At 40.9% G+C, this 15,332-nt stretch overlaps 1 protein-coding gene across 1 annotated transcript; it reads left to right on the top strand.

Annotated features, from left to right (window-relative positions):
- Nucleotides 1–159: 159 nt before the first annotated feature.
- CCDC59 (coiled-coil domain containing 59) lies at nt 160–14,397 on the top strand. The gene is made up of 4 exons (XM_054027445.1): nt 160–292; nt 2,390–2,612; nt 8,694–8,793; nt 14,187–14,397. Exons 1-4 carry the CDS (start codon nt 163–165, stop codon nt 14,346–14,348), a joined length of 615 nt encoding a protein of 204 aa, XP_053883420.1. The 5' UTR covers nt 160–162; the 3' UTR covers nt 14,349–14,397.
- Nucleotides 14,398–15,332: the final 935 nt, after the last annotated feature.

Genomic DNA, 15,332 nt, shown 5'->3' with positions numbered 1-15,332 from the left:
AATGCCTGGCGGCCGGGTGTCTCGAGCTCCACCCTGTCTCAGGTGGTCAGGCTGGCGAATCGAACACCGAACAGAGGTCGTCATCCGCCTGCTAGGAGGCGGGCGCTGTTTGGTGACGTGTCCAGAGCGCGACGACGAGTGTGAGGGACCGGAGGAAGGCTGATGGCACCGGCGGTGACGACGAGGAGCCGGGCTGCCCCGAAGAAAAACACCGCGGCGGCCCAGGGTCCCCGCCGAAAGCGGCAATGGAGGCCGGACCCGCGGCAAAGCTTCCTGGGGAACGTTCGGGAGGGTGAGTGGGGAGAGAACCGCCGCCCGGGCCCCGCGGCTCCTGCTGCTGGGGGAGCGGGGAGTGGCGCCGCGGCCTCGCGCGGACTCCAGCGTTTAGGGGCCGCGCGCGGGGGATAGGGGGATCTCGCGCTTTCTCCCCAACGGCCGTCCCTGACCTCCCCCGCCCCGGTTCCTTGTGCCCAGCGCTCGCGCAGCCCGCAGCCGCTCGGAGCCTGTTGCCGTCGTTGCACGTGGTGTCATAAGCCCCGGATTGCCCTGTGCTCACGGGCTGCAGCCAAGCCTGGCGCTTCTCAGACCATTACAGTGGCGAGGAGTAGTGCTGGCTGTGCCCCATGCCTCTTACCCGCCCGGTTTGTGGAAGCAGGATTCCCCCGTGGGATGGTGTGAGGGGACTCAGGCTCAGTTGGGTCTTCTCCCCTACTTAGCAACGGAGAGTCTTGTGGCACCTTTCAGACTAACAGATGTATTGGAGCATAAGCTTTCGTAGGTGAATACCCACTTCATCAGACGTATGGTGGGTATTCACCCACGAAAGCTTATGCTCCAATACATCTGTTCGTCTGAAAGGAGCCATAGAACTATCTGTTGCTTTTTACAGATCCAGACTAACACGGCTACCCCCTGATACTTGACTCCCCTCCTTAGCTTAGACCCTGATCCCTGACAACTGGAGAACTGTAAATAAATAAGGCTGGTCATGATCTAACAGGGCCCACCTTGCAATGAGGAGTTGCTAGAGTTGTAACTAGTTGGCTCTTGAGATCCCAGAATGCAGAAGGGCTCCCAAGCTTTCTTTGCTTTGGGTTTAGGCCAGCTCTGTGGTTAGTTGGATGTAAAGAAATACATGTGTTGCAAATGCATTCTCATTCTTTCATTCGTAGTAAGGTTCATCAGGTATGTCTAACTGTCCGTGATAAAGTGTTTTAGAGAAGACACTGGAGGGTGAGCCAAGCAACTCTCAAATTTTGGCCATTGAGCTGGAATGATTCAACTAAAAGCTTGTATGGAAACCATGTGCTGTTATCCAAGTTCCAGAATGGGTTTAATCCTTCTGGATGGAAAAGAAAACACCCATTTATGCTTCTAACACTGATAAATGGCTATACAAAGTGGAACAATTATTTATTTATTTTTTTCTTTGAGTGACTTGAGTGAATGCTTATAATAGTCATGTATATGTTGAGTGTGGCATATATTTCTAGGCTTGAGAGAGAGCTCTTCCCTGGACAGTTATAAAAAACAGGTAAATGAAGAAAGAGAAGACAATATTTTATTCAAAAATACTTTAAAGCATTGCACTTCTATAACTGAGCCAGTTTTGTTCCAGTTGTAGTTGCATATTTTTTGGGCATCCAAGATTATTTTTAGCAATGCTTCTTTGAGACCATCTTTATGAATTCCCTTTGATCTCATACATAGGGCTGAAAGCAAGAGATTGTGATAAGTGAAAACTGTTCAAAACTGGATTTGTAAAAGCAGGAAGGAGACCTTATAAATCATCTGGTGTATTCATCCAAGTATTTTTAAATGATTATCATCAGCAAGGCTGCACCCACACTACCATGTTTTACAACTGTTTTCCTACAATGGTGCAGCTGTACCAGTGCAAGCAGCCTAAGTGCTAATGTAGGGACCAGCCATTTTCACCTTCATGTTTTGAAGCCTTTCTCAGTTTTCTTGACGCAACTTAAAACAGTGGAGCCCTGTCTATAGCAATGATTCTCAACTAGGGGACTGGGGACGCCAAGCAGGGCCAGCATTAGATTTGCTGGGGCCCAGGATAGAAAGCTGAAGCCCTGCCACATGGGGCTGAAGCTCAGGGTCCTGAGCCCCGCCACCCAGGGCTGAAGCTGAAGCTTGAGCAATGTAGCTTCGCGGGAGCCCCTATGGCATGAGGCTCCAGGCAACTGCCCTATAACACCGGCCCTGGCTTTTATATGCAGAAAATCCGTTATTCTGGCACAGGTGGGCCATGGAGTTTTTATAGCATGTTGTGGGAAGGACGAGGGCTGAGGGGGGGGGAAAAGGGTTGAGAACCCCGGTCTGTAGTAGCAGTTAAGATAGTTTATGTCTAACTCACTCTTTCTAATGGCTTCAGGACAAGGATTTGCATTTTGGAGAAAGCAAAAGATCCATCGGGAATACAAGAAATTACTAAAAAAGGAAGGAAAGGCACATCCTCAATGGAAAGTTCAATATACAGATTCTTACCCAGAGCACTTGAAGCATCTCTATTTAGCTGAAGAGAAAATGCTTGAGAAACAATCAAAATCTAAAAGAACTGTAGTTTTGTTAGAACAAAAATGCAGCACAAAAGTAACGTAAGTATCATTTTTAAAACAATTTTTTTCCCTTCCTTCTTAAGGCACCTGATGCCACAGCTAAGGTCCTATAGTTGGTTTGTTATCTTTAAGTAAAGGAATAGATAATATAAGATCCTAATGAATAGACATGTTTTCTTAACATTAAAACTTTATTCTGAATTGTTAGAAACCTGAAGACAACAGCTTTGAGCTTATTTTATCAGAACCAGAAAGCAAAACTGACAATAATTAGGGCTTGAGTCCTGTGTTCCCTGTAAGCTATGCACTTGGCAGCTGCACAGGAGAGATTTAAGTGCCCCCCAGCTGATAGCAGAGCACGTACAGCCGGCAGCATGTGTTCAGGTGCCCCTATCCTCACTTTGCTCCATCCTGCAGCTGCTACCGGGACCTTCCTGCTGGCTGTGCAGAGCGCTGTGGGGGAGGGAGGAGGGAGCTGATGTCAGGGTGTCTCGTGGCCCCCGCCTCTGTACCCCATCTCCACAGAGCAGGGCAGAGGGGACAGCCTGGCTCAGGAGGACTCAGAGCTGCTGTGGTCTGAATGGTGAGTGTCTGAGGCCTTGTCTACACTAAAGGGAAAAGTCGATCTAAGCTACGCAATTTGAGTTACGTGAATAGCGTAACTCAAATCTACTTACTGCAGGGTCCGCACTACGTGATGTCGACGTGAGACACTCTCCTATCTATGCCCCTTACTCTTCTCAATCCAGCGGAGTACAAGAGTTGATAGGAGAGTGATCTGCGGTCGATTTAGTGCTAAATCGACCACCAATGCATTGATCGCTGTGCATGAATCCCCTGGTAAGTGTAGACAAGCCCTCGGATTCTGAGTGCCTTTCTCAAAGAGACAGTGCATTATTTCTGAGATTTCCCCAGCAGCCAGGTCACACTGTCTGTCTCTCTCCCTCCCACTGCCCATGTACCCCATCTCCACAGAGCAGGGGAGGGGAGACAACAGGGCTCAACACAGAGCAGGAGAGCTTTCAGTAAGTGTCTTAAAGAGACAGCCTACAGCTTTCCCCAGCAGACAACAAACACACACACACAGTCTCTTTCACGCTCACCTTCCAACACATACTTGTATTATTATTGTTACTTCTTGGTACTTCCTTCAATGCATATATATTCGCTGTAATTTTATTCTTTCAAAGTGTTATTTTAGTGTTTTGACTGGTCTATGCATTTCATAATTTTTATTTCTCTTACACTTAAATTTAATTCTTTGACTAGTGAGTTCTAAAATGCCTAACCTGTCCTGGCTGGACTAATTATCCCTATGGTAACTTTTTAAAAAAATATATATATATATATTTTTTTTTTTTCTACTGGTGGCGCACATAGGCACATACCTCAGTGCTCATAACAAAATGTATTCTACACATGGATGGAAAAAATTAGTGGAAACATTGCTTGAGTCCTCTAAAATAATGAGAATTTTTCCATGCGACTTCAGTGGAAGAATGAAATAATGATGCTGGGCTAAATAATTTACTAATTTTGTCCCCAAATCCTACTAACTGAGATGCCTGCACAGATCCTGTAGCAATAAAGGAATTTAAATTAAAACTACACTGGTTGGAAGAGAATGGTAATTAAATTTCAGTTTATATTTTATGTTGAGTGTTAATGCAAAAGGCATTTTTCTGTCCTAATTTCACTACTTTCATGTTAACAGGAAAATGATAGTCTGTATGGAATAAATAGCTTTGAACTTTTATTTGGAAAAATGAACAACTGGTTTTTAATACTGTGTTTAATGTTAAAATTATTATTTAAAAATCCTTATTTATTTCTCTTTAAAGGTAAGATGATTGGTTGCTAAATCTAATCTTTGTTGTGCTACATGTAATTTACTAGGTGGTGATGTTCTCAGCCAGTGGCCTAGTATGATGGGGGGGATAAAGTGCTTCTGGAGATTGTCAGGGTCTTTGTTTTTTGGACTGCAAAGCAAATCTGTTAGATTTTGTGCTGCTTGTCACAGTGGTCCTGATCTCATTCTTGTTGAAGTCAATGAAAAGATTCCACTGACTTCTGTCTGAGCTGGATTGTGCTTCAGAGTACTCTTGGTCAAATTAGTGGTGTCCTGGCTAAACTCCAATTTGGGTGACTCCTTTTAAACAGCTTTTTGCTTGCATCTTAAATTAGATAAGGTATTCCTTGTTTTTTTTTCTGAAGTCTTGGAAGCTGTTTAAAAACACACATTACCTATGTTTTATCCTCCAAATGTGTCTGCACTAGAGCAGTTTGAGGCAAAATATGTTATAAATGGGGTCCTGCCTGGGCTCTTTTCCATATAATCTCATTGTGCTTCCTCTATATACATTTCCATAATCAACTTACTCAACATGCCTGAACCTACTACACCTGAGTCCTGTCACCTTACTTGAAAATAAATTTAATTTTGACCCAGCACCTTTTAACTACAGCTCAATATTCAGATTAACTGTTCTTCTCACAATACTGGAGAAGTTCATCATCTTTCATCTTGTCAAACAATTCATAGCTCACAGTGTCCATGATTCAATTCTAGAACTGTGAAAATAGAAAATACTTTACACACATTTACACAGCTTAATTCAGATGTTTACAGTTTCTTAAGACTTTTTGTGTCTGCAGCCATTCAAGTTATCCAATTTATTTGGGTAAATATTCACAGAAAGTGAATTTCAGTATTTTGTGCTGAAAGTGTTTCCAATCCCAGCTAAGCAATAGACCTTAAATTTAGAACATTCGTAGGCAACCCATAATAACAGTTTGAAAAAAAATTGTATTATCTTTCAATTATTTACTTAGGCTAGCTGTATAGTAGGTTTCTACCCACTACATATAATCAAAAGCACCCACTGGATAAGTCACCTACTTCAGTCTTTAGACCATGGTTCTTGCATACTACATAATTTTAGCCATTGTAACCTTTGACTCTTCACTTTCTTTTTTCATTGTTAACAGCTGCAACTTGGACACCATATTCCTGTATGCAGTCTCCAGAGGCTGTTATTTTATCCCACTTGTCTACATCTCTTCACTTGAGCATATCATTTTAAGGCAGTGGTTCTCAAACTTTTGTATTGGTTACTCTTTTCACAAAACAAGCCTCTGAGTGCTATATATTTTTTTAACACTATTATAAGTGCTGGAGGCAAAGCAGGGATTGGGGATGGAGGCTGACAACTCAGGAGGCCCACATAATAACCTTGCAACCCCCTAAGGAGTCACGACCCCAAGTTTGAGAACCCCTGTCTTAAGGTGTTCGCATATTCAAGGTGCTCCGATTAGTGGATGAGGAAAGGAAACTTTCAAATCAGAACAAACTTTCCCATTTTCAACATCCAATTAAACCTTAATCTGATACATCCATTCTTTCTTTAAATCCTTCAGTGACCCCACTCACATCTCTCCTGCATTTGCTCAAATATACTAATACTGTGTGAATATAAATCCATGGTACACCCACATCTTGAATACTGCGTGCAGATGTGGTCGCCCCATCTCAAAAAGGATATAAATTGGAAAAGGTTCAGAAAAGGGCAACAAAAATTATTAGGGGTATGGAACGGCTGCCATATCAGGAAAGATTAATAAGACTGGGACTTTTCAGCTGGGAAAAGAGATGACTAAGGGGAGGATATGATAGAGGTCTATAAAATCATGACTGGTGTGGAGAAAGTCAATAAGGAAGTGTTGTTTATTCCTTCTCGTAACACAAGAACTAGAGGTCATCCAATTTTCAACATCCAATTAAACCTTGGATGGTTTAATTGGATGTTGAAAATTGGGAATGGGGAACCGCGGCCAATGGGAGCTGCAGGGGGCGCTGCCTGAAGCAAGAGCAACACACAGACCCCTGTGTCCCCCCTTCCCCACATTCCGTCTGCTTCCGGGAGCGGCGCAGGGGCAGGGCAGGCAGGCAGGGAGCCTGCCCTTCAGTCTCCAGAAATGCTTGCTCTTATTGAGTGTATGAATGCTGCTGTATTACATGTGCTATGTGCATTTGATGCATGACAGTTAATATTAGGGCTGTCAATCGCAGCTAATGCAAGCAATTAATGCAAAACAAATTAACTAGATTAAAAGAAATAGTTGTGATTAATCACACTGTTAAACAATAATAAAATATCAATTTCAATTTATTATAAATAGTTTTGGATGTTTTTCTACCTTTTCAAATATGTTACCTGAAAGTGAGAATAGGCGTTTTCATGACATTATAAATAAGAAGCAGGCAGCATTATCTCCCATAAATGTAAACAAGCTTGTTTTGTCTTAGCGATTGGCTGAACAAGAAGTAGGACTGAGTCGACAATGTAAAACTAAAGTTTTATATTGTTTTGCTTTTGAGTGCAGTTATGGTTTAAAAAAAAAATTCTACATTTGTAAATTGCACTTTCAAAATCAAGAGATTACACTACAGTACTTGTATGAGGTGATTTGAAAAATACTATTTCTTTTTATCGTTACAATGCAAATGTTTGTAATCAAAAATAATAATATAAAAGGAACACTAAACACTTTGTATTCTGTGTTGTAATTGAAATCAATATACTTGAAAATGTAGAAAAAAATTCAAAAATATTTATAATTTAAATTGGTATTCTGTTGTTTAACAAGTATCAGGGGGTAGCCGTGTTAGTCTGTATCTACAAAAACAACAAAGAGTCTGGTATCTGTTAGTCTTTAAGGTGCCACCAGACTCTTTGTTGTTTTTGTTGTTTAACAGTGCGATTAAAACTGATTAATTGTGACATTTTTAACATTTGTGATTAATTGTGATTTTTTTTTTTAATCATTTGAATCTTAGTTAATATAGTTTGGGATTATTTGCCACTTTACCATGTTCTGTATTAAAGTGTAGGGGATATCAAATGAATCTTGTCTATGGTGTTTCTATTCTATTTATTTTTGGCATTTGTCTTTGTATACTGCATTACTATTTAAAATAGTTGCACACTTTCAAAATGGTGTGCTCTCAATTTTAGGTGTTAGTACACAGTCTTGCCACATGATGGAGCTGAAAATAAACGGATGACTACTGCAGAAAATAAATGAGATACTTTTGAATGGCAGCATGAGTTCTAAGACATAGTATCTGAACTTTCCTTTTTTTGACTGAGCCTATATCATGTTTGCTAGATGGCACTGGTTAGCTGTCATTTCTGAAATCTAAACTATAGAGCATGAAGGAATTTGTCCACCTGTTAGTTTGTGTCGCTGAAGTATTTTCAAAGGTAACAGGTTTAAATTTTGGTAATGGCTTGAGCCCTTATTTACCTTCCATGCTATTTAAATAATGTAAAAATTGGGAATCTGAACAAAATCATGAAGGTAGATAACTCTATATTACACAGAAAAATCCCATAAGGGAGAAGTGTGGTGGCAGGAAATTTCTACCCATGCTAAACTGCATTACCTCCTGCTAGATTACTACATGGAATTATCTGCATTCTGAAGAGGGTGGTGATGTGGGGACCAGAAATATCCCTAATGCAACCCCTCATTCTGTGGGACATATGCGCAGGACACAAGAGGCACTGTACTACTTACAACAACTCCCTGCCCTTCCTCTTTGTGCACAGAGCTCCATGTAGTTCAGCCCCTGGTATATTAAGAATTTACTGAGAAACCTGATATATTGGATTGCCATCCTTGATTCCTATCATGATTGTGATAAATAGATAAGCCACATAAGGTTTAGATCAGGTAAGCATCAGAGAATCCTACGGTGGAAGGGACCTCGAGAGATCATCTAGTCCAGTCCCCTGCACTCATGGCAGGACTAAGCGTGCTTTTGGTATAGAAATTTAGTGAGATTTCTAGTATTTGTGTAATCAAGAACACGTTGCAGTCCAAGCAGACATGAGAATAAAGAGACAAATGCTTTTTTTTTTTGTTGTTGTGGAAAAAAGAGGGTATTTTGTTTTTGGTTTTTGTTATTTTTTTTTTAAGTAAAGATTCACGGTTTCTTCTTAGAGCCACTTAATTCCTAAATAGTCTATACTAGATCAGTACTGCTTTGTGCTACAGTTATGATTGTGGTAATCTAAATACCCATGAGCTAATTACATGTACACTTGTCCATTACAGGTCAGATACGACTCAGAGGAAGTTTAAAAAGAAAACTTCTAATCAAAAAGCAAAAGAAGAATATGAGAAAATAAAGGCTGAACGTGCCAAGAAGAAAGAGGTGAATAAATCTGAAATTGAGATCTTTGGGGCAGGGTTGTGTCCAGAGGTTAAATTGGAGGGGGGAAGTAAATGATATTCTTTGTCTCCGAAATCAGATTAAACACCACTCACAGAGTGTAAGTCTTAAAATACGATTGTTCATGCCCTCCTGTTCTGCACTGCACTGGGTTTCCTTAGTTTTGTTCCCCCTGTTTGTGGGTTTTAATATACATTGTGCTTATCTGGCTAAGCTCAAGCTTCACAGGACTTGATGCCCCCTGTGCTCTTTGATCTGGCTTCCTTCAGTGAGGTTTGGCTGCCCTGCTTGGACTTCTTGGATTTGATTTTTTGATTGGGGAAAAATAAGTTGTGATATCTCCCCATGCCATCCATTTGTGATGCTGACTGAGATGTCACTCATTCTGGAAACTACACATTTTCATAATGAGACAACAGTATAATGCAGTTGGAAAAAAAAAACCTAATATAATTCTGGAATGTATTAACAGGAGTATCATATGGAAAACATGAGAGTTAATTGTCACGCTGTATTCTGCACTGGTGAGGCTTCAGCTGGAGTACTCTGTCCAATTCTGGTTGCCACACTTCAGGAAAGATGTGGATAAACTGGAGAAAGTCCCAGAGGAGAGCAACAAAATTGATAAAAGGATTAGAAAACCTGACCCTATGAGGAAAGGTTAAAAAAAACCCCAAACTGGGCATGTTTAGTCTTGAGAAAAGAGGACTGAAGGGGATCTGATAAGTCTTCAGATCATTAAGGGCTGTCATAAAGAGGACTGGGATCAATTGTTCTCCATGTTCAGGTAGAACCAGAAATAAAGAGCTTTGCCTGCAGCCAGGGGAATTTAGGTTAGGTATTAGGAAGAACTTTCTAACTCTAAGGGTAGTTAAGCTCTTCAATAGGCTTCCAAGGGAAGTTGTGGAATCCCCATCATTGAAGGATTTTAAGAACAGGTTGGGCAACACCTGTCAGAGATGATGTAGGTTTAAGTGCTTTGTTACTTCTGGAAATCCTGGCCCTCAGGTATCACAGTTGGGGGTTTCTGTTAGCAAATGATGAGATGAATAGAGTTGTTGAAACCTGTTGGAGCTTTTGCTCTAAGCTATCCACAATTGAGACAGCGTCACTGTCAATCTACCCTCAATTCAGGTATTGAAAGTTTTCTTGGTAACCATCAAGGTTAAGACTCTTTAATGAAAGCTAAGTTTCTGGAGCACAAAATGGCACCTGAAGTCAGGATGCAGGACTTGTGTGGTTGGCTGGCTAAAGCAAATTGGAGTTCAGTAATTAATTTATAAATCTTGCTTTCATTTACAGTTTCGCTAATTCATCTGTGTGCCAAGTAAATTTGCCACTTAAATGTTTAGATCAAGATTTTTAAAAAGTGACTATTGATTTTTTTGGGTGGCTAACTTGAACCATGTTAAAGGCTTGGTTTTTAAAAAATGCTGGTACTCGGCAATTTCTAAAAAAAATCAGGCCAAAATTACTAGTTGCTTTTTAAAATCTTGGCTTGATAAAAGATGTGTAGGCAGCCCAGTAGGAAACTATAAAATACTGGAATATGCATACAGACATTTGCATGGGATTCTGACACGGTGGAGAAAAATATCATTTGGGTAAAGTTTTTTTTTTTTTTTTCCTTTAAGAAAAAATGACAGAACAATTTACTCACACATGCTGGGTTCAGAATTAACTCGGGAAAAGATTTATTCATGTAGAGCTCAATTAAGATGACTTTTTCATATGCTGTGGTCAAAAAGATAGGATTAAGTAGGGGTCATAAGTATGTAAACGGTAATACAATTATATACATCAGTAGAACTTCCTCACCTTGGATACTGCATTTGTTTTTGGTCATCTCTTCTTAAAATGGGTAAAACAACCACTAAATACCAGTGGGAATTATTGTAAAGGCATTGGAGATATGGGGCTTTCATAAGGGGAGAGAATATTATGTCATGGAGGTGCACATATAATGTGAATTTGATATGATTTATTCCCCTTATGTAAAAAAGGACACTTTATAGAGAATGCTTTCAACAGTCATACTAACTAGAATAAAATTTAATCAGAACATAAGCTAATTGCTAGTTGATACTAAAATAGTTACATCTCTTTCTACTCTCCACTTTACTGCTCGCCTCTCCAGATCTATTGAGTCATGACTTCTCCCGCAGATGGAGATATTTGGGCTGCACTTGCTTGGTGTAAACACTTGAGGCAATTCAAGCTTCTTTACAGGGCTCCAGGGCTTTATTATGTCTTTTCCTCATTCACCAAAGAAGTGAACATGCTAAGCTGTCAGCTGATGGACAACTTGGAATGGACCCTGAACACATCAGACCAATTTATATGCAGGGATCCAATGCCCTCCCTCCTCCCTCCCCGAGGGATATATTTGCATGCAGTAAATCATAAAGGTGCGAGACTCTTCACCAAGGAAACTTACCAGAAATCTCTGAGAATGGAGGCTCTGGCTCACAGATAGCTGAATCATCTTTTCTTTGCTTCCCCCTTTTGTCACTAGTAAAAGTGATTCAGAAGATGAAGGGGGAGGCAAGTCATCCTCACCCCCACTGATCAAAAAGGCTTTGGTATTCAGACCTAGCGTGGTCTCAGAGGTCTGCACTCCCATCTATTCCGCAGGCAGGATTTCCATGCCTGTGTCCCACTTATGCTTGACAGCAGGGCTGTTGAACTACAGGCTCTAAAGAGAGGGGATGCTCCCCCAAAGAGAGTCCTCTAACTTTACTCAGGTGTTCCACTTATTCAGAACATGCAAAATCCTCCTAATGATGCCAAGATAAAATGACCCCAGAAAACCAGGGTTTTTACAAGATGGCCTAAGACCTTCCATCGTTGCTGCTTGCATCTACGGTAACTCCTCACTTAACGATGTAGTTATGTTCCTGAAAAATGCAACTTTAAGTGAAACGATGTTAAACGAATCCAATTTTCCCATAAGATTTAATGTAAATGCGGGGGGTTAGGTTCCAAGGAAATTTTGGGGGGGCAGACAAAAGGCATTATATACTGTACAGTACTGTACTGTGGTGGGGACATGCCTCTGGCTTACCCCACACAGGCACAGCCCTCTGCAGACAATGAGGCAGGCAAGGACGCTAGGAAGCACCTTGTGCAGCAGCAGCTTCCCCACCAGAAGAACAGGTGCTGACTTTGCCGGGGGATGCTCCAGGCCTGCCTCTTCCCGTCCCCGCTCCACTCCAGGCCCGCCTCTTCCCACCCCCACTCCACCTCCGGAGCATGCCGAATCCCCGCTCCTCCCAGCGCTTCCCTGCCTCCAAACAGCTGTTTGGCAGCACTTGGGACTTTCTGGGAGGGAGGGGGAGGAGCAGAGACTCAGCGCTTCCCCGCTCCTCCCCCTCCCACCAGTGTCGAATTTAGAGTTAGTGGGGCCCAGTGCTCAACTTCATTTTGGGGGGGACCTCCATGGGGGGAGCATTCTCTCTTATCTCTCCCCCTTAGCCCAGGGCCCTGCAGCCCCTAAAGCCCCTGCATTCCGGGTGGCCCTGCCTGCTGGGGTTGGGGGGCAGCTTCCCCGCTCCCTTCCAGAAAATCCTAAGCGCTGCCAGCAGCTGTTTGGCAGCGGGGGAAGCCCGGGGAGGGGGAGGAGGCGGAGAAGAGGAACTTGTGCAATGCTCCCTTGTAAAGTCAGCCAAACGACGTTATAAGGGAGCATTGCACAACTTTAATGAGTATGTTCCCTAATGGAGCAGCAACGTAACTTGGAAACAACGTTAAGCAGGAGGACGTTAAGTGAGGAGTTACTTTATGTGCTAAATAGTGTTATAAATCTTGACACATCAAGTTTCTAATAGATCACACAATGATCTTAATGATTCTTAAGACTGCATATCTGTTGAAACCACAAGTCAGGTTTATTTCCTTTCCATAGAAACGTGTTTTCTTGTAGTCATGTCAGCAAGAAAAGCCTCCAAAATCTATATTTATAGACTCAAGCCATCCTGCATATTCCACATGGACAGGGTCATTCTTCCTGCTCCAGAATAATTTGTTTCAAGCCCAATGTCAGCAATGATCTAAAGTAACTTTTCTCTGACTCTTTGTCTGGCCTGCATGAAATGCAATTGATTAGGAAGGTTTGATATATATTTTTTTCCCAATGCCATACATTTTAGTATTTTTTCAGTAATATTCATTAATAAAATACTCATTTATGGACACTTTGTGTATATGAAAGGGACTTAGTATTTGTCATTATTTAGATTTTTCAGCTGCTTTGGGATTCCTATTTAGAAATGTTTGCTTGGGTTATTTAGATTTAACTCACTTTATATTTTCATAGAACATAAAGTACTATTCCTGCTGAATTATGAAATATTTCTGTTGCATAAAATTGTTTTTCATGTGTTTTTAATTTCTACAAAACGCTGATGCCTATTTATGCAATGAAAAGAATATAATATGCATTTGATAAACTAGCATCTCTTGACATGCACACTGCTGCTAAGACATCTGTCTTTGTGGCCTTTACAGTGTTGCGTTTCAAAGAATAAAATCCCATCAGAGCAGCCATCCAAATAAATTGAAGCAAGCCTTTAGTCTGATTAGTGACAGCTTCACATATTTTGATTGGACATCATTTCAGTGTATCAAACTAGTTATCATGCTCATTAAAAATATAATTTGCTTTAGTAATTTATTCAGTGTAAAACAAAATATTGATAGTAGCACCTAAAGTTGCCCTAAATGCTGAATAAAATTATATAAAGAGTTTTATACCACGCTTGTCACTGGTAGTATGTGAGTGCTTTCCAGTAGTGCATTACGTGATGTGACTAACATCTGTTACCTGTTTGTTTTTGTTTTTTTTCCTCATTCCCTCCCCAGTGGGAGAAGTGTGTGCAGTGAAGTGTCTTGTTTTAGTGAGGAGGCTTTTATTTCTTGTTTTAGTTTGTTTTTTAATATGTATGTTGCAATGTATTTGATACAGAAAGCAGGTAAAAAAAAAAAAAAAGTCTTGCCCTTGGAAAAGAAGGCGGTGAGGTTTGTGATGGTCCTTAGTTCCTGTGGGATTTCGTTCTACAGCCTCAGCTAGCCCTATAGAAAGGTCTGTGTGCAAGACGAAAGAGCTTTAGCTTTATTGTAAAGCGTACCACCATTGTGCCACAGATGTGAAGTTGCCATTGCAGTCTTCATTCCAATGGAACATTTGTTTCAGTTACAATATCTGACTCTTCTTCAGCTCTCAAATTTCTTTTAAAAGTGGTGATGGCCATAAAACCAGTACGGTACCCAACTTCCAATATTTTCACAAGGATGCTTGCATTATTTAAAAATCACATCTAGGGTTTGTACTGATTCTGATTTACTCGTCAGTTATATTTTCGCTGCTTTTATTTCAGGAAGCCGAGAAAAGGAAACAAGAAAGAGAAGAAGCTCAAAGGCTCTACAAGCAAAAGAAAATGGAAGCTTATAAAATATTAAGTAAAAGGACCAAAAAAGGACAGCCAAATCTAAATTTACAAATAGAATTTCTCCTTCAGAAAATACAACAAAAACCATAGATCAGATTATCTTCTCTTTTCAGTGAATTAAATCAATCCACTAAATACATCCATTGACTGGTACTTTTTATTATAGGTGATATTTTTTTAATGCGAATATATGGCAACTATTTTTGTTTGTTGTGATTATTGGTCCAGGATTGTGCTGGAGTGGGTCATTGATCCTGAAAACATTTGTACTGGTCTGAAAATAATATTTCTAGCTCAAGCAGATTATGGGATATTGAACTTTCTTACAATAAATGTTCTAATTAGCACCTTGCTTTATTCCCCACTTCAGTTCTATGCTTGATTTTTACCAGCCAGTATCCCAAATTGCTAGTTTGAGACTTGTTACCATTTTGAGAGCTGGGATTCCATGCTGCTTTTCAGATGGCATAAAGCATTTGTTTTTAGCTCTAGCAGTTCTGGTGGTGTTAGCTGCTGAAATCATGTCCATTGAATAGGGAGAAACAGGATGGCAAACTATGTGAACGCAATATCTAAAGGAACTGCCAGGGCTAGGATTGCATTCCTTATGCCATTTGAAAGCTCAGAATACAGAAACCCAGAATATAAATTATATTATAAGGCTTTTATTATACCCTTCCTCCTCCTTCCCCTCCCTCCTCCCCCCCCCCCCCCCCCCAAGGAATAAAACTTGCCCTGGTCTAAGACCTTCTAATCAGTTCTGGGCTAGTGCTATAGAATGATAAGGTCTAATATGTTATGAACCATCATGGATAGAAAAGCGTACTTTATAGATAGAGCACTAGATTGGGATTTAGGACAACTGGATTCTATTCCTGACTGTGCTTACTGGGAAACCGTGAGTAAGTCACTTTGCCTCTGTGCTTCAATTTCCTCTTCTGTAAGATGGGGATAATGATACTGATCTACTTTGCCAAGCGTTATGGGATCTGCTGATGGAAACGTGCTGGGTAAGAGCTAGGTATTGTATTAATTATGTTTAATTCTGTGGCCAATTCTAAGATACCAGTGGAT

The sequence above is a fragment of the Malaclemys terrapin genome, chromosome 1 (assembly GCF_027887155.1).
Source record: "Malaclemys terrapin pileata isolate rMalTer1 chromosome 1, rMalTer1.hap1, whole genome shotgun sequence".
NCBI classification, from domain to species: domain Eukaryota; kingdom Metazoa; phylum Chordata; order Testudines; family Emydidae; genus Malaclemys; species Malaclemys terrapin.
Note: the sequence above shows the minus strand (reverse complement) of the source record. Positions and strands in the feature narration are given on the sequence as shown.